This window comes from Eschrichtius robustus, chromosome 1 (assembly GCF_028021215.1).
Source record: "Eschrichtius robustus isolate mEscRob2 chromosome 1, mEscRob2.pri, whole genome shotgun sequence".
NCBI classification, from domain to species: Eukaryota; Metazoa; Chordata; class Mammalia; order Artiodactyla; family Eschrichtiidae; genus Eschrichtius; species Eschrichtius robustus.
The window spans coordinates 67,735,680-67,754,984 of record NC_090824.1 but is presented as its reverse complement, the minus strand read 5'-3'; the positions used below and the strand labels follow the sequence as shown (position 1 = coordinate 67,754,984).

At 34.2% G+C, this 19,305-nt stretch overlaps 1 protein-coding gene across 3 annotated transcripts in view; it reads left to right on the top strand.

Moving 5' to 3' along the window:
- Positions 1-19,305, top strand: part of SCFD1 (sec1 family domain containing 1) — a 132,131-nt gene that overhangs the window by 16,794 nt on the left and 96,032 nt on the right. For all 3 annotated transcript variants that reach the window (XR_011074312.1, XR_011074313.1, XM_068546621.1), the window contains exons 5-9: positions 8,185-8,307; positions 9,573-9,660; positions 14,078-14,167; positions 16,289-16,344; positions 17,483-17,568. Coding sequence is in view for 1 of the 3 variants with exons in the window: in XM_068546621.1 (XP_068402722.1) it covers positions 8,185-8,307; positions 9,573-9,660; positions 14,078-14,167; positions 16,289-16,344; positions 17,483-17,568 (443 nt within the window). In the remaining 2 variants the exon portion in view is untranslated. The remainder of the gene's footprint in view (positions 1-8,184; positions 8,308-9,572; positions 9,661-14,077; positions 14,168-16,288; positions 16,345-17,482; positions 17,569-19,305) is intronic.

Sequence of the window (19,305 nt, the reverse complement as noted above, 5' to 3'; positions counted from 1 at the left end):
GAGTTAATTTTTATATGTGCTATAAGGTAGGTATCCAACTTCATTCTTTTGCATGTGGCTATCCAGTTCTCCCAGCATCCTTTTTTGAAGAGACTGTTCTTTCCCCAATGAAGTCTTGGCAGCCTTGTCAGAAATTAATTAAAAATAGATAAATTGGTTTATTTCTGGACTGTCAGTTCTTTTCCATTGATTTCTGTGTCTGCCCTTATGCCAGTACCACCCTGTCTTGATTAGTGTTGCTTTGTGGCAAGTTTTTTATTTTTTTGTTTTTGTTTTTTTTAGTGTGAGAGAAAACAGATGGAAATAGAAAATCAGAGGTTAAGAAATAACCCTATACTCTTAAACTTGAATTGGAAATATCAGTATGAACTCATGATATATTATCTCCTTAAAAAAAAAAAAAAAAGGATTTCCTTACTCTGCCCACTGAAAAAGCATAGAAACAGTGACAAACCCATTAACAGTGCACATGCTAGCACATAGACTGCTGTTGACCTGAGACAAAAACACTGCCAAATATTTCTCCAGCAAAGATGGGTTTATTCAGTATTAGCAGAGAATTGCAATTTGGGGTCTGCAACCATGCCAAACCACATGCAAGTCCCGGCATGGCGAAGGAAGGAGAGCACTTATATAGAGAGGAAAAGGACTTGTCAAAGCACCTGGCCAGTAAGATGGGTACCTCAGAGTTCTAGAGGAGTTCCCCAGGTAAGGATAACCTTTTCTAAAAAGACTTTAGCCAAAAAAGAGGTAGTCTGTCTTCAAGGAAAGTCGTCAGTCCAGTGTGAAAATATACAGACCATAACTAAAACAAAGAGCTCATGGCTTTGCATTGGCTGAGTCCTTGCCAGGAAAGGAGTCTGTCTTCTTCCTGTTAGGTTCTATCATCACAGGGTGTGAGAGCTCCCCCTTCTGGTCTCCCAGCTCTATTTAATTGAGATTTTTGTTTATTAACTTATTACATTTTCCTTTTTTTAAATTTAATTTAATTAATTTATTTTTTATACAGCAGGTTCTTATTAGTTATGTATTTTATACATATTAGTGTATATATGTCAATTCCAATCTCCCAATTCATCCCACCAGCACCACCCCCCACCCCACCCCGACTTGCCCCGCTTGGTGTCCAAAAGTTCTCTACATCTGTGTCTCTTATTTCTGCCTTGCAAACCGAATCATCTGTACCATTTTTCTAGATACCACATATATGCGTTAATGTACAATATTTGTTTCTCTCTTTCTGGCTTACCTCACTCTATATGATGGTCTATAGGTCCATCCAAGTCTTTACAAATGACCCAATTTCGTTCCTTTATATGGCTGAGTAATATTCCATTGTATATATGTACCACATCTGCTTTATCCATTCATCTGTCGATGGACATTTAGGTTGCTTCCAAGACCTGGGTATTGTAAATAGTGCTGCAGTGAACATTGGGGTGCATGTGTCTTTTTGAATTACGGTTTTCTCTGGGTATATGCCCAGTAGTGGGATTGCTGGGTCATATGGTAATTCTGTTTTTAGTTTTTTAAGGCTGTTCTCCATAGTGGCTGTATCAGTTTACATTCCCGCCAACAGTGCAAGAGGGTTCCCTTTTCTCCATACCCTCTCCAGCATTTGTTGTTTGTAGATTTTCTAATGATGCCCATTCTAAACAGTGTGAGGTGATACCTCATTGTAGCATTTGTTTTTTTCATATTGAGCTGCCTGAGCTGTTTATATATTTTAGAGATTAATCCTTTGTCCATTGATTCGTTTGCAAATATTTTCTCCCATTCTGAGGGCTGTCTTTTTGTCTTGTTTATGGTTTCCTTTGCTGTGCAAAAGCTTTTAAGTTTCCTTAGGTCCCATTTGTTTATTTTTCTTTTTATATCCATTACACTAGAAGGTGGGTCAAAAAAGATCTTGCTCTGATTTATGTCAGAGAATGTTCTTTGTATGTTTTCCTCTGAGAGTTTTAGGGTGTCCAGTCTTAATTTAGGTCTTTAATTCATTTTGAGTTTATTTTCATATATGGTGTTAGGGAGTGTTCTAATTTCATTCTTTTACATGTAGCTGTCCAGTTTTCCCAGCACCACTTATTGAAGAGACTGTCTTTTCTCCACTGTATATTCTTGCCTCTTTTATCACAGCTTAGTTGACCATAGGTGTGTGGATTTATCTCTGGGCTTTCTATCCTGTTCCATTGATCTATATTTCTGTTTTTGTGCCAGTACCATACTGTCTTGATGGCTGTAGCTATGTGGTATAGTCTGAAGTCAGGGAGCCTGATTCCTCCAGCTCCGTTTTTTTCCCTCAAGATTGCATTGGCTATTCAGGGTCTTTTGTGTCTCCATACAAATTTTAACATTTTTTGTTCTAGTTCTGTAAAAAATGCCATTGGTAATTTGATAGGGATTGCATTGAATCTGTAGATTGCTTTGGGTAGTATAGTCATTTTCACAATGTTGATTCTTCCAATCCAAGAACATGGTATATCTGTCCATCTGTTTCTGTCATCTTTGATTTCTTTCATCAGTGTCTTATAGTTTTCTGAGTACAGGTCTTTTAAGTAGGTTTATTCCTAGCTATTTTATTCTTTTTGTTGCAGTGGTGAATGGGATTGTTTCCTTAATTTCTCTTTCTGATCTTTCGTTGTTAGTGTATAGCAATGCAAGAGATTTCTGTGCATTAATTTTGTATCCTGCAATTTTACCAAATTCATTGATTAGCTCTAGTAGTTTTCTGGTGGCATCTTTAGGTTTATCTATATGTAGTGTCGTGTCATCTGCAAACAGTGACAGTTTTACTTCTTCTTTTCCAATTTGTGTTCTTTTATTTATTTTTCTTCTCTGATTGCTGTGGCTAGGACTTCCAAAACTATGTTGAATAATGGTGGCAAGAGTGGACATCCTTGTCTATTTCCTGATCTTAGAGGAAATGCTTTCAGTTTTTCACCATTGAGAATGATGTTTGCTGTAGGTTTGTCACATATGGCTTCTATTATGTTGAGGTAGGTTCCCTCTATGCCCACTTTCTGGAGAGTTTTTATCAGAAATGGGTGTTGATTTTTGTCAAAAGCTTTTTCTGCATCTGTTGAGAGAATCACATGGTTTTTATTCTTCAATTTGTTAATATGGTGTATCACATTGATTGATTTGCGTATGTTGAAGAATCCTTGCATCCCTGGGCTAAATCCCACTTGATCATGGTGTATGATCCTTTTAATGTGTTGTTGGATTCTGTTTGCTAGTATTTTCTTGAGGATTTTTGCGTCTATATTCATCAGTGATATTGGTCTGTAATTTTCTTTTTTTGTGGTATCTTTGTCTGGTTTTGATATCAGGGTAATGATGGCCTCATAGAATGAGTTTGGGAGTGTTCCTTCCTCTGCAATTTTTTGGAAGAGTTTGAGAAGGATAGGTGTTAGCTCTTCTCTAAATGTTTGATAGAATTCACCTGTGAAGCCATCTGGTCCTGGACTTTAGTTTGTTGGAAGATTTTTAATCACAGTTTCAATTTCATTACTTGTGCTTGGTCTGTTCATGTTTTCTATTACTTCCTGCTTTGGTCTTGGAAGGTTGTACCTTTCTAAGAATTTGTCCATTTCTTCCAGGTTGTCCATTTTATTGTAATAGAGTTGCTTGTAGTAGTCTCTTCGGATGCTTTGTATTTCTGCAGTATCTGTTACCTTTTCCTTTTTCATTCCTAATTTTATTGATTTGAGTCCTCTCCCTCTTTTTCTTGATGAGTCTGGCTAATGGTTTATCAATTTTGTTTATCTTCTCAAGGAACAAGCTTTTAGTTTTATTGATCTTTGCTATTGTTTTCTCTGTTTCTATTCCATATATTTCTGCTCTGATCTTTATGATTTCTTTCCTTCTGCTAACTTTGGGTTTTGTTTGTTCTTCTTTCTCTAGTTCCTTTAGGTGAAAGGTTAGGTTGTTTATTTGAGATTTTTCTTGTTTCTTGAGGTAGGCTTGTATAGCTATAAACTTCCTTCTTAGAACTGCTCTTGCTGCATCCCATAGGTTTTGGATCGTTGCGTTTTCATTGTCATTTGTCTCTAGGTATTTTTTGATTTCCTGTTTGATTTCTTCAGTGATCTCTTGATTATTTAGTAACATATTGTTTAGCGTCCATGTGTTTGTGTTTTTTACTTTTTTTCCCCTGTATTTCATTTCTCATCTCATAGCGTTGTGGTCAGAAAAGATGCTTGATATGATTTCAATTTTCTTAAATTTACTGAGGCTTGATTTGTGACCCAAGATGTGATCTGTCCTGGAGAATATTCCATGTGCACTTGAGAAGAAAGTGTAAACTGTTGTTTTTGGATGGAATGTCCTATAAATATCAATTAAATCTATCTGGTCTATTGTGTCATTTAAAACTTGTTTTTCCGTATTTTCTGTTTGGATGATCTGACCATTGGTGTAAGTGAGGTATTAACGTCCCCCACTATTATTGTGTTACAGTCAATTTCCTCTTTTATAGCTGTTAGCAGTTATGCATTGAGCTGTTGCCTTATGTATTGAGGTGCTCCTTTGTTGGGTGCATATATATTTTTAATTGTTATATCTTCTTCTTGGATCGATCCCTTGATCATTATGTAGTGTCTTTCTTTGCTTCTTGTAATAGTCTTTATTTTAAAGTCTATTTTATCTGATATGAGTATTGCCACTCCAGCTTTCTTTTGATTTCCATTTGAATGGAATATCTTTTTCCATCCCCTCACTTTCAGTCTGTATCTGTCCCTAGATCTGAAGTGGGTCTCTTGTAGACAGCATATATATGGGTCTTGTTTTTGTATCCATTCAGCAAGCCTGTGTGTTTTGGTTTGGAACATTTAATCCATTCACGTTTAAGGTAATTGTCGATATGTATGTTCCTATGACCATTTTCTTAACTGTTTTGGGTTTGTTTTTGTAGGTCCTTGTCTTTTCTTGTGTTTCCCACTTAGAGAAGTTCCTTTAGCGTTTGTTGAAGAGCTTGGTTGGTGGTGCTGAATTCTCTTAGCTTTTGCTTGTCTGTAAAGCTTTTGATTTCTCCATCGAATCTGAATGAGATCCTTGCCGGATAGCACAGTCTTGGTTGTAGGTCCTTCCCTTTCATCACTTTAAGTATATCATGCCACTCCCTTCTGGCTTGTAGAGTTTCTGCTGAGAAATCAGCTGTTAACCTTATGGGAGTTCCCTTGTATGTTATTTGTCGTTTTTCCCTTGCTGCTTTCAATAATTTTTCTTTGTCTTTAATTTTTGCCAATTTGATTACTATGTGTCTCGGCGTGTTTCTCCTTGGGTTTATCCTGTATGGGACTCTCTGTGCTTCCTGGACTTGGGTAGCTATTTCCTTTCCCATGTTAGGGAAGTTTTCGACTATAATCTCTTCAGATATTTTCTCGGGTCCTTTCTCTCTCTCTTCTCCTTCTTGGACCCCTATAATGCGAAAGTTGTTGCATTTAATGTTGTCCCAGAGCTCTCTTAGGCTGTCTTCATTTCTTTTCATTCTTTTTTCTTTATTCTCTTCCGCAGCAGTGAATTCCACCATTCTGTCCTCCAGATCACTTATCCGTTCTTCTGCCTCAGTTATTCTGCTATTGATTCCTTTTCATGTATTTTTCATTTCAGTTATTGTATTGTTCATCTCTGTTTGTTCTTTAATTCTTCTAGGTCTTTGTTAAACATTTCTTGCATCTTCTTGATCTTTGCCTCCATTCTTTTTCCGAGATCCTGGATCATCTTCACTATCATTATTCTGAATTCTTTTTCTGGCAGGTTGCCTATCTCCACTTCATTTAGTTGTTTTTCTGGGGTTTTATCTTGTTCCTTCATCTGGTACATAGCGCTCTGCCTTTTCATCTTGTCTATCTTTCTGTGAAAGTGGTTTTTGTTCCACAGGCTGCAAGATTGTAGTTCTTCTTGCTTCTGCTGTCTGCCCTCTGGTGGATGTCGCTATCTAAGAGGCTTGTGCAAGTTTCCTGATGGGAGGAACTGGTGGTGGGTAGAGCTGACCTTTGTTCTGGTGGGCAGAGCTCAGTTAAACTTTAATCCGCTTGACTGCAGATGGGTGCGGCTGGGTTCCCTCCCTGTTGGTTTTTTGGCCTGAGGCAAGCCAACACTGGAGCCTACCTGGGCTCTTTGGTGGGGCTAATGGCGGACTCTGGGAGGGCTCATGCCATGGAGTACTTCCCAGAACTTCTGCTGCCAGTGTCCTTGTCCCCATGGTGAGCCACAGTCACCTCCCGCCTCTGCAGGAGACCCTTCAACACTAGCAGGTAGGTCTGGTTCAGTCTCCCCTGTGGTCACTGCTCCTTCCCCTGGGTCCTGATGCACACACTACTTTGTGTGTGCCCTCCAAGATTTGAGTCTCTGTTTCCCCCAGTCCTGTCAAAGTCCTTCAATCAAATCCCACTAGCCTTCAAAGTCTGATTCTCTAGGAATTCCTCCTCCTGTTGCCGGACCCCCAGGTTGGGAACCTGATGTGGGGCTCAGAACCTTCACTCCAGTGGGTGGACTTCTGTGGTATAAGTGTTCTCCAGTCTGTGAGTCACCCACCCAGCAGGTATGGGATTTGATTTTACTGTGATTGTGCCCTCCTACTGTTCCATTGTGGCTTCTCCTTTGTCTTTGGATGTGGGGCATCTTTTTTGGTGAGTTCCAGTGTCTTCCTGTTGATGATTGTCAGCCATCTTAACAATATTAAATTTTCTGATCCGTGAGCATGGGATATCTTTCTATTTATTTCAGTCTTTTAATAATATTTTATACTGTGCAGAATGTAAGTTTTGTACTTCTTTTGCTGAATTTATTCCTTTGTATCTTTTTAATGCTATTGTGAATGGAATCGTTTTCTTAATTTCATTTTTAGTGTTGCTCATTGCAAGTGTGTAAATACCCAGTTGACTTTTATGTATTGATTTTACATCCTGCAACATTGCTCAACTTCTTTTGAAATGTCTCCCTCATTCTTTGATCACTTCCTTACTTTTTTCCATAATAAAATATTCCAGTCTCATCTTGTACTTTCTCTGTCTGAGCCCAAGTTTCAGCCATTTGTCTAAGGAGCCCTGGTTGCTTTTTGTGGAGAATGGTGTTTAGAAATCAGTGTCTGAGCATTAGGTACTCATTGCTGCTAGGATGTCACAGTTCTTGGGTCCTCTCAATGGACAGAGCTAAGAAATACATGTATATCAATATTTATACCAATATTTAATGCTATAAATCTTCCTGCTTATCTCTCTATTTAGACAGATAGATAACCTCTGAAATTGTTTCAATTCAGAAATACAGGATTCATTCTAGCTTTTCCTTCTCCCTTTAAAAATTTATAATTTCTTTTGCTGACAGTGAGAAACATGGCTCCCAACATCCTCAACATAATTACTTATTTATCAATTCTCAATTCCTTAACCAATCTCCCAGTCTTTGTTGAACCACTGCTCTGCTCAGCCACCTTCCTCACCCAGGCTCCAGACCCTCAGGTTTTCACATTTCAGCATCTTTGAAATCATATGTATCTTAAAATTGATGGTGTGTTACAGAATTTTATTGGCAGCATTCATTCTTCCTTAGTGCTACATAAAACAGCAGTGCCTGTTATAATGACATTATCTTAGATTTGAAGAAATATGCTTATTTAGATATTTATTTGCCTAGAGTTTAAGAATCTAAGTAAATTTGATTTAAGAATTAACATAAGTTTAAATGACACTGTTTTTGGGTGATTGAGAAGGAATAGTTCTAGAATTGGTCATTAGAATTATAACATGTCTGTGTACAGTGAAGGAAATATTTGTTGTATCATCACATGACTAGAAACAGTAGAAGGTAGTGTCTGCCAATTATAATAAGCATTTAAGCTATATAAGAGAGCCACTTCTGGATTTTTTTAAGAAGAATACAAGTATGGTAATTCAAAGCAGTTTTGTATACTACTGTAATGAATAGGATTTTATTGATAATATAATTATAGTATCATAAATTTAATTATTAAAATACATGTCAGTTATATCTGGTAACCAAGTAACCAGTACCTTTTCATAACTTTATTCTCCTGAGATACTTTTTTTGTATCATTTGTATAACCTGTCTTGTAAATATGCATATTATCCTCTAAAACCTTGCTCTTATTGTATCTAAAAGATTTGCATTGGTCATCATCCTTTATACTATCCTATAAGAATGAAGTATTCATTGTATTCATAGGATCTTCGCAATCAACTCTATGAATCATATTATTTAAATTTTATTTCTGCTATTTCAAGAAGTAAACTGGAAGATATTGCAAATGCAGCATTAGCAGCTAGTGCAGTAACACAAGTAGCCAAGGTAAGAGGTTTTGGTTGGCTGATAACATTTTGTTAATGTAAAATTTAGTAATATTCTGAAACCTATAAATCGACATTGGTGTCTAATTTACAAAGGACTGGAACAACCTAAGGAATATTTAGACCCAATACTTCTAGAAAGAGTTCTGGTAGTGTAAATTATCTTCAACTTGAACTAGGCAAAATAAACCAAACTAAAGGAACTTATTACTCAATTAATTTGAAAGACATAAATAAAAAGCTGAATCAATTTTTGTTTTGGGCTGGGATTCGTATAATTTTTTTAGCTCAGCTTAGAAATAGTTTGACAGTTGTGTTGTCACAAATTTTACCCAAAATATTTTGACATTGTTTTATCAGTGATCACTATAGTCACCATACTATCTTCAGATATTTTGTTAGTTAGGAGAGAGTATCCAAGGGGGCTATATTGCATATTATAAGAAAGAAGCCCAGCAATTCTATATAGTCACTTTTAGTCATGTTCGGCTTAATTATAAATAAATCTGTAAAATATTTTCTTGGTTGTAGCCCTGTTTTGCCCTTTGTTTCTTGAATTTGGACAAGATATAACTGAAAATTCTACAGAATGATATAGGGCGAATAAAAGACTAAACAACCATGCATTTAATTCCCATTCTTTCATACTAATAGATTTTTCATTCTTAGATAGTCCACTAACTACTTCTGATTAGTTTTTAAGGCTTGTGTCTTATTATTCTTTCTCTTCCAAAATTTATCATTAGTTTTACATGAAATAATAGGAACAGTTTTCGATTTAACTACATTTAACGTATCTCAGATAGTTTTCTTCATTTTTCTCCTGATTTACACTTCTAAAGACCTAGTGTAACTTTTCCCCACCTATAAATATAGTTCACAGTGTAAAAACAGTTACTATGACTTTCTTCGAGAAGTATGATTAAAATGAATATAAAAATTATAATTGTAGTTTTTCTTCATATTTGATATCCATTCCCATCCCAACCACACTTTGTTTTAAAATTTTATATCTTCTTAAATTTTGTTTTCTGAAACTGTTACTCTCCTTGATAATTTATTGCCCAGAGTCTTGTTTTTTTTATTGCTTTTTAATGTTAATTTCTCATTCTTGCCCAATTAGGCAATCTACATGCTACATGGTATAATTTTTAGTTATTGAATATAATTATAATTTTTTTCATTTTATCATTAGTAGATTAAATCAAACTAAATGTGCATTCAATATTGTAAAATTGATTTGAAAACCTTTTCTTTTGTTTCTAGGTTTTCGATCAGTATCTCAATTTTATTACTTTGGAAGATGATATGTTTGTATTATGTAATCAAAATAAGGAGCTTGTTTCATATCGTGGTATGTAAAAATAGGAATTTTATAATTCATTGTTAACAAAATGAACAGTGTACTGTAAAAAAACAATAGTAAACATGTTTAGTGCACTCCAAAACCAGCTTTGTTTACAGCACATGAAGAAAACAAGTCTCAGACTGAGTTCTGTCACATGTAGACAACACTTACTAAATCTGTTTTGTAAGCTCAATGAAGGACCAATTATCTGACCTTTTAGTTACCCCACAGCAACTTGCATGAATGGTTCACTCATGGTGAGTAACACAGTATTTTAGTAGTAAGATTCAGTTAATCTTTTAGTACTTTGACCCTTGGACAAGAACAAGTTTACTTTGCTTCTCTGTGCTTTAGTTTCCAAATCTGTAAAACGGGAATAATAATACTATCTACCTCAGAGTTTTTATGGGAGTTAAATGCATTAGTGTATGTAAAATGCTTGGAAAAGTTACTGGCATATCGTAAGCACTCAGAAAAGGTTGGTTAATGTTGCTATTTGTCAAGATCAGACAACAACAAAGAGTCAGCAGCTACTAATGTCCTATTATGGAATGAAGTATTGATGTAAGTACCATTCTCAAATATAGGTTGTTAGACACCCTTGATTCTTACACCCTGTTCATGCAGTGGTAGGATTGAGTATTGGTATTTGATCAAATGCTATCTAACCACCTCTGAAGTTTGTATTCCCAGCTTTGATAAACTGACCATTCCTTGGATGTAGATTAAACTTAACAGACGCACACGCATACACACACACACACATGCACGCACGCACACGGACACCCACACCATGTTTTATTGTCTATGCTGATTCTTTTTCTTCGTAAAAACACTTAACATGAGATCTACCCTCTTAACATTTTTAAGTATATAATACAGTATTGTTGATTTAGGTACAATGTTGTATGGCAGATCTCTAGAACTTATTCATCTTGCCTAGCTGAAACTTTGTGCCCATTGATTAGTTATGTCAAATATTTTAAAGAAAATTGCAGACTATAGAAGATGTGATTAGCCAATTCATAGAAATAATTATTAATTTGATACCTAAGGATTGAGATGTTTGGGGATGACTAGAGTTTCAGAGGTTCTAAAGTAGGGGCCTCCCATGGGGGCATTTGGAAATGTGCAAGGACATTTTTGATTGTCACAATTAGCACTAGCATTTAGTGAGCAGGGACTAGGGATGCTAAATCTTCTGCAGTGTGTAAACCATACTCACACAGAAAATTGTTCTGCTCAAAATGCTAGTGGTATCCTATCATAACACACTGGCCCAGGTGGTAAGCTCCCAAGAGAAGAGAGCATGATTCTTTTGGTTTCACTGAGCTCCATAGTATGCCTTCTTGCTGAAATTAAGCAACATCTCTAAATGGGTGTAAGTATTTGCTGAATTGCCCATGTAAGAGATTTTTGACAGTACTCTAGTTATTTACAGAAGTCTATTTACATTTAACTGACCTTTAACTTAATTAGCTACTTAAGTTCCATGTTTAAAACCTAGTTTCCCTTAAGCCTTTAAGCTAAACTTGTAAATTTTGTTTATAAATCTGTTTATTTGAAAACAAGCACCTTTACTTTTTCTTTGATTAACTCAGATTGAACTGACTAAATTCTAATCAGTCTCATTTAACAAACTTAGTCAACAAACTTAGTTTGTTAAATTTCCTTAAACAGTTTAAGTTGCATTTATAAATTCAGCCTGTTAATTTTTTAATTATTTGTTTTTTAATTGATGTATAGTCGATGTACAATATTATGTAAGTTACAGGTGTATAATATAGTGATTCACAATTTTTAAAGGTTATATTCCATTTATAGTTATTATAAAATATTGGCTGTATTCCCTATGCTGTACAATGTATTCTTGTAGCTTATTTTATACATAATAATTTGCACCTCTTAATCCCTACCCCTAAATTGCCCCCCCTTCCCTCTCCCCACTGGTAACCACTTATTTGTTATCTGCAGCTGTGAGTCTGCTTCTTTTCTGTTACATTCACTAGTTTGTTGCATTTCTTAGATTCCACTTATAAGTGATACCATGCAGTATTTGTCTTTCTGTCTGACTTATTTCACTTAACATAATACTCTCCAAGTCCATCCATGTTGCTGCAAACAGCAAAATTTCATGATTTTTTATGGCTGAGTAGTTTTAAGTACTTCAAACACCAGACCAGGCAACTTTATAAATCTAACAAACAAAATCTGCCCCAATGTTTAAATAATTATTAAAAATAATTAAATTTATAGGGAGTCTAAATTCATTAAACATTCAAGTGTTTATAAATTTGTTTTCTTATATCTCTCAACTTAAAAATCACAAGTCTGAAATTAATAATTATTGAATTAAAAGTATAAATTTAATTTATTAATTTTAAAGTATAATCACATGCATAATCGCCCAGATTCTCAATAGTATAATTATAATATAATTATTGGGCTAATAATTATTATATTAATAATATAATTATTAATTATTATAATATTACAATTATAATTATAATCTATATAATAGATTGCCCTATACACATTTTACAATATAAACTCATTTACTCCTCAGAATAACTTAATGAAGTAGGAATTAATATTATTTCTGTTTTCTAGATGAAAAAACTGAGGCACAGATACTAAGTAACTTGATAAGGAAATGGCAAAACCAGGTTACTAAATCCAGGCACTCACTCCAGAGTTAGTGCTCTTAATTATTATGTAATTATGTGGCAAATCCTCTCAAACATTACAAGTGCTTTAATTAATAATCTTAAACAGATTATTCAAAACATAAATCAACCATATTGATATCATGGATTCAATTTTTATCACCTGTTTTCCACGGATTGGGAATTTATCCAATAAAGGACGCAGACTTGTCACCTTAGTTAGACTTAGGCTAATGTCTCAGACCAAGTTGTTGTTGAAAGTGAGTTGAAGTTAGTGATGGACAGTGTTTTGACTGTTGAGGTCAGTTGTTTCAGAGGTGTGGGACTGAAGGGTATGAACCTGAAGGATGGAGGCTTCATATAGATTTTACCTGAACCAGTGACTGGCAGAATGAGCTGAGTATTTCACTGGATTGGTATCTCCTGAATTTACATAATTCACGTTGTATCCTTATGCCATTTCTGTCATCTGATTTGGATAGATGGCAGTCTGCAACACTGAATAGCAGCACGTTTCCTCATCCAGATTATGGTTAAAGTCTTTGTTATTTTTATGTTCTCTGCATGTACCATGCTTTCTTTGAGCACTCTGATGTATCCAGTTGGATTCTGATTTCCTCTTATGCTGATCACAAGTTGTATTGAATTTTATATTTGTTTTCACATTCAAGATGCTGGGAAATTAAACGTATTATATAGATAATATTTTAGTCCAGTCAGTCTTTTAACAAATAGTTACTGAGCATCTACTTGTCAGACACTGAGCCTAGGTACTCTGAGAGATAGGAAGATGAATAAGGCAAGGTCTTTGACTGTCAAGGAAAGTCTTCACAGCAATGTTTCTTAAAGTGTAGCCCCAACAACCTGTTTTTCAAATGTGGAAGCCATCGCGTAGTAGGGCAGCCAGGATAGCAAAGTCACTGGTTGTCAACCTAGTGAGTAGGCTTGCCACCTTTCCATTTATTCTTCCCTCCTGGCTAGGGACCATTATTACTCTTATCTTTTAAAAACATTTGACATGTTGGTTCTTAAAGTTCCAAGAAAGAAATGGGACAGAAAAGAAAAAAACGTGTAGCCCCAAGTATCACCTGAGGTGTTTGTCAGAATTGCAGATTACCTAGAATTATCCCAAATCTATTGAATTGAATCCCTGAGGGAAAGGGCTAAGAATCTTTCATTTTTAATAGCTTCCAGAGAAACTTCTTTCTCTTCTCTCCTATTCTTAGAATGATTCTTCTATCCACTGAAGTTTGAGAACCACTTAAGTACAGTCTAGTAGATCAGAAAAGAAATTTATATAATTTGTTATAATACAAAGAAAATGTATGTGATATTGGTCTTGCCGTAGTTGATTTATTGATACATTGTCCTTTTCTGGCAGTATTTGGATAGTAAGATCAGTAGTTTCTTGAGGCCATTTAATGTTTGTGAATAAAATTATGGAAGACAATATTTATTTTCCTATTTGCTCTGGCAAAAATTTTGTATAATTTATGTGGTGGGTTTTTTCTTCTTATTACTGCTCTAATATTGATACTACTCATTACTACTACTGATATTGAGGTGATATTTTTTTTTGAAGTATTATAATTTTTGTGGATACTTGTTCACTTAAAATTTAAAGCATAAAAATTTTTACTTTAACTATTACAAATATTATCAAACTGATGAATATTGATAGGTGTTGAGTAATAATTTTAACAAAAATAAGGGATAAATTTTGGTCGCTTTCTTCTCCTTTATCTATGTCATTTTAGCCATTAACAGACCAGATATCACAGACACGGAAATGGAAACTGTTATGGACACTATTGTTGACAGCCTCTTTTGCTTTTTTGTTACACTGGGTAAGTTTTCAAACCTTTGTTTATTTCTTGAAAGTAAATTAATTATTTAACAGCTCATTTTAACCTGTTACACTGCAGTATGAGCCCTTATTATCTATCTAGATCTCTACAGTCCCTCTCTCCAGAGTTGAGATAAAATATACATTCTGTACTATATAAAACCACAATTCTTCTAATAATTTGATGAAGTTAGCATTTAGCAGCTCTCTTGAGTTGTCGCCTTAGATGTCTTTGGTAATTGTAGCTTCCTAATATATTGTTTGAATGTTTGCTGGTGGCTTCACCTATGTGCCTGCTAATTTTCTTTTAATATTTCATTTTGAAAAATTTCAAATGCACTTCTAATTGGAGAGATATATGCCTGGTAAGTATTAAGGCAAACTCCCAAGGCTCCAGAAAACAGTAAATTTACGTAAAACACTTATCCAACATAGTCTCAAAATTTTAAACATTTCTTTGGAGTATCTAAATTTACTTACAGCTACATTGTGTTTAGTGTCTAATGTATGATTTTATTCGTTACTATTAATAATGGATATGTTTAGAAATCCTCTAATTGCAATTTTAATTTTGCAGACACTGAAAACTTTTCCGTTAAAATGATCCTCACAGTACATTAATAAAATTTCTCTCTTTTTCACAAATGAGAAAATTGAGAGATACATGCATAGTTTAGGATATAGACAAAAGCTTGAGGAGAATTTGCATACAGATTTTGCAGGTCCCTCCTTTCAGGGATTTTCCCCTTTAATTTCCAGCCCTGAACTCCAGGCTTTGATTTCCCAGCTCAGTGAGTCTTCTGTTTTCTGCTTGAGCTCTTTCTCCTCTGTGCCATGCAAACTGGAAAGTACCCTCAAGAGGAAAGCTGGTTAAAAGTATCTCTCACTGTTCAAGTATTTCTCTTCTTTCAAGAGTTTTACCCTCCTCCACTTTCTGCTTGCTTTCGATTGCTCTCAGTACCTTCAAATGGAGTTGTTGGGTCTTTTTTTGTTTGTTAAAGAACGCACATGTATACCACTTTTAGTCATTAAACAGACATAATTAATCTTTCTATTTTTGCACACAGTCTCCAGAATTTTGCTGAATGCTAGGGTTATTGTGGACATTAAGGTTATTTTTGCTTGATGATAACTATATTTTCAAGGTTAAGGTAGATTGAAAAAGAAGTGTACAGACCACTGAAGTGTTAGAGCCACTTTTATTATGTAGAGTATCAGAAAGTGATTTTTCTCAAAGGAAAAGTTGAAATTACTGCCAACCTGACATAGAAAGATATCAACAGTAAATTAAGTGGAAAAAAAGCAAATTTAAGGATGGTATGCAAAGTATCCTATTTTTGTTTTTTATGCACTCCACACACACACTTATTTAGACTATATGTAGAATATAACCTGGAAACATTCATATCTAATTCTTAATGGGGATTATTTTGGGGTGCTTGAATCAAGAGGATTAACTTTATACATTTCTAGTATTATTTGGATTTTCTTAGGACAGACATGTATAGCTTGCCATCAGAAGAAAACAAAGTTTTAAAAAACGTACTAATATTTCACATTTTTACTTTTACAACTGACTGAGCATGCTTTGTATAGAATCTAAAATGTAAGAATTTCAGCATATAAATATTACAGTGTTCTTTGTTTTATGAGATTTTCAGTGCAGTTTGATTTTTTTTCTTATTTTAGGATTTCAGCCTCCAATAAAACTTGGAATAATAGAGAGAAATTTAGAAGTCTAAAATGAGTTGATTTGATAATAAATTGAGGCCAACTTTTAGGAGCATTTTACATTATGCAAAGAATGTGTTTTCTATTGATATTATCTTTTAAATTAGTCAAAGTGCTGATTTAGTCAGTCCATTGAAAAAATATGGTCACACTGATTGACCCACACAATATAAAAACCATGTTTTTCTGACTCCCTCATGTTGTCTTTATAAATGGTAAGGTCTATTTCTGAAACCTTGCTTTTATTCTCAAGATTATAAATCCTTTTATGTTTGTAGCCTGAAATTGTATATATCTATTGTATGTTATTATTTGATGCTGATGTATTTTATAAGTATCCATTTTAATTATTAAGAGCTGAAATCATTGCTAACATCTGTTGTTAAAATAGGTGCTGTCCCTATAATCAGATGTTCAAGAGGAACAGCAGCAGAAATGGTAGCACTGGTGAGTTCATGCAAATATCCATTGGGGATAAATAATGTGTCAGTTGTTTTCCCTAAATACCTCAAGTATTTTTGTTAATATTAAGTATGTATACTAATACAGTTGTTATGGGTTATATATTAAGTGCCAAAGGCAAATATTTTTATTTTATAACATTGGGATTCCACCAAAAATAAAAAGTAATCATTGTGATCATGTGATGAAGTAAAATGATTTATTCCAATGTGAATGTGCTATTCCAGCCCTGTTTCTTTTTTACTCAAATAAATATTCCTCATTTAGCTTTGTCTCTCTAAGTAGTATTTTACACTTATTTGATTCCCCAAATCATTTAATATTTAACTTCATTTAGCAAACATTTATTAACAATTATAATCATTTTTAACATGATGAAGTGTATTTTGCTTTCCCATAATACTGGAGTAGAACATTCTGTGTAAAATGAGCATTCAAGAATTTGCTTTAAAGATTAAAAAATAAAATATTAGAGAAATTACAGAGTTACTGAAAAGGTAAATGGTATGGAAAGATGGAGGAAGATACACTAACATTTTTGAGTTTTAGTAGCCCAAATGAATCATTGACAGATGGAAGGCTAGTTTCTTTCACATATTCCATTTCTATTCTGGAGCCTCTTGCAACCACCACTATTGAGATCGCTTCCTCGGTGCAGCAAGTTATGCTTTGGGAGAGAGTGTGGGTTATTACTGCAAAACGTTTCCCATACCTAAAGTAAAAATAGTCAACAAAAAGTGATTATTAGTGAAATCAGGTCTGAGTCACAATAGAAAAAGCATTGGTCTTTTCAAGTCCAAGTTAGGATAATATTGAATAGTAAAGAAACTAAAATGTGAGAATTGCTGTTTTGTAAAGGAATTCTAAATTTCTTAGTTCCAAAATTAAGAATACGTTGTGTATTACCAACTGTTCTTCAAGAGTTAATGTAGCACAGGGAACTCTACTCAATATTCTGTGATAACCTATATAAGAAAAGAATCTAAAAAAAGATGAATATATGTATATGTATAACTGAATCACTTTGCTGTACACCTGAAACTAACACAACATTGTAAATCAACTATGCTCCAATAAAATTAAATATTTTTAGAAAAAGTTAATGTAAAATTTCATTTTTCAGAAACTAGATAAGAAACTTCGGGAAAATCTGAGAGATGCAAGAAACAGTCTTTTTACAGGTGACACACTTGGAGCTGGCCAGTTCAGGTATTATGTTAGTTAATACACCTTATATACTTGAAAATGAAACATTTGTAGAGTTTTTTGGGTTGTTTTTCCTTGTCTGATAGAATACCCTTATACTGGAAAGTCTAGATCAGGGTTTTGATTCAAATCGTTCTTAAAAATACAAGTGGAATATTTTATTTAATTTACCTTCTTTTGTTAGAATTTTCTGTTTTTCATTTTTATCATCTGTAGGATAAATTTTTCTGTTTATATGGCTTTTGAAGTAAGAAGCCACTTCCTTTTACTTATCATTAAGCCTCTTGGTAATGAAAAAAAGTAAGTTGAATTAACTTGTGATGCCTATGTCTATTTCTACCTGTCTATTAACTGGTTTCCATTTTTACATTAAAATACTGGCAAAGTATTTTTGTCTTTGTTACCATGTCTAGCATGAGTAGATAATGCCAAAGTTACTGACTGCTCAATTATTATTGAATAGAAATATTTTTTTCAAACTGTCCATTATAGTGTATTTAACTTTTGTTTATTAAAAATAATGGACAGTATTGGGGTGAGGAAGTAAAGAAACCCACACCAATGGCTGAAAATTATTTCAAGGGGAATAGACAGTATTTTGGAAAATTAATTATTATCCCTAGTTTTAGGTGAATTAATAAGTAAAGCCTGTGAAAATAAACTGATACTCAGTATAACTGCCTTCCAGGAATTATACTCTTATGGTAACCTTTCATAGACTTCATTTTAAGTCAATTTGATGGCTCTTACAGTTTTATATACTATTCCTATAATTTGCAGTTGATACTAACATTGTGTTTCAATTGCTTGTTCAACTGTTTGACCTCCCATGTTACTTTAAACTGTTTTGCAATTTCATTGCTGGTCTAAATATTCTTCTAAATAATGATATTTCTTATTAAGTAGAGCAGAGACATCAAATTCTCATCTGATTTTTTTTTTCAACAGAAGCAACCACTATGTCATACCTTACTGAACAGTTCCTTTTTTATTGTGCTCTGGTATAGGCCTTAGAAACCAATATAAAGGCACTGTTTTATTTAGATAAATTTTTTTTAGTGTATTCACATAATCATAATATAGTTGTCTTACTTTTAGTTTGTTGTATGCATTTCTAAATTATTTGAATTAGGGGTCAGCAGCCTTGTCAGACTATTTATTGTTAAATGTATTTGAATCCAGTTGTAGGCTAATGATTCTCAACGAGAATTTGGTAATGTCTAGAGACATGTCAGTCGTCACAACTGGTTAGTTGCTACTGGAATCTAGTGGGGTGCATTATGGGATGCTGCTACACATCCTACACTGCACAGGACAACTCCCCATAATAAGAAATTATCCAGCCACAAATGTCAGTAGTGCTGAGTTAAGAAACCCTGCCGTAGGCTATCCTCCCTACCCTCCACCTAGCTCTGGAATAATAAACGATAGTAGGTGGTGGTAAGGGTGCCACTCCTACCTTTTTATCGCCAAGTCTTATGATTAATGCAGTTGGGAGTTCACTGTCTTACACCCAGTAGGGTGTAATGAGTTACTGAAATTGTCAGAGGTCTTTCAGGAGAAAATACATATAGTAAATAAAATCAGATAGCAATGCCTATTGAAAATTGACGTGTACTCTTGATACAGTAGTGCCTCTAAAGCGAAATCTCTATGCCTTTTGGAGACACATGGTAACCAGATGACTTTGTGCCTCAATTTGCTTTAAATGTAGTTTATTTCATATCTAAATGATAGTGA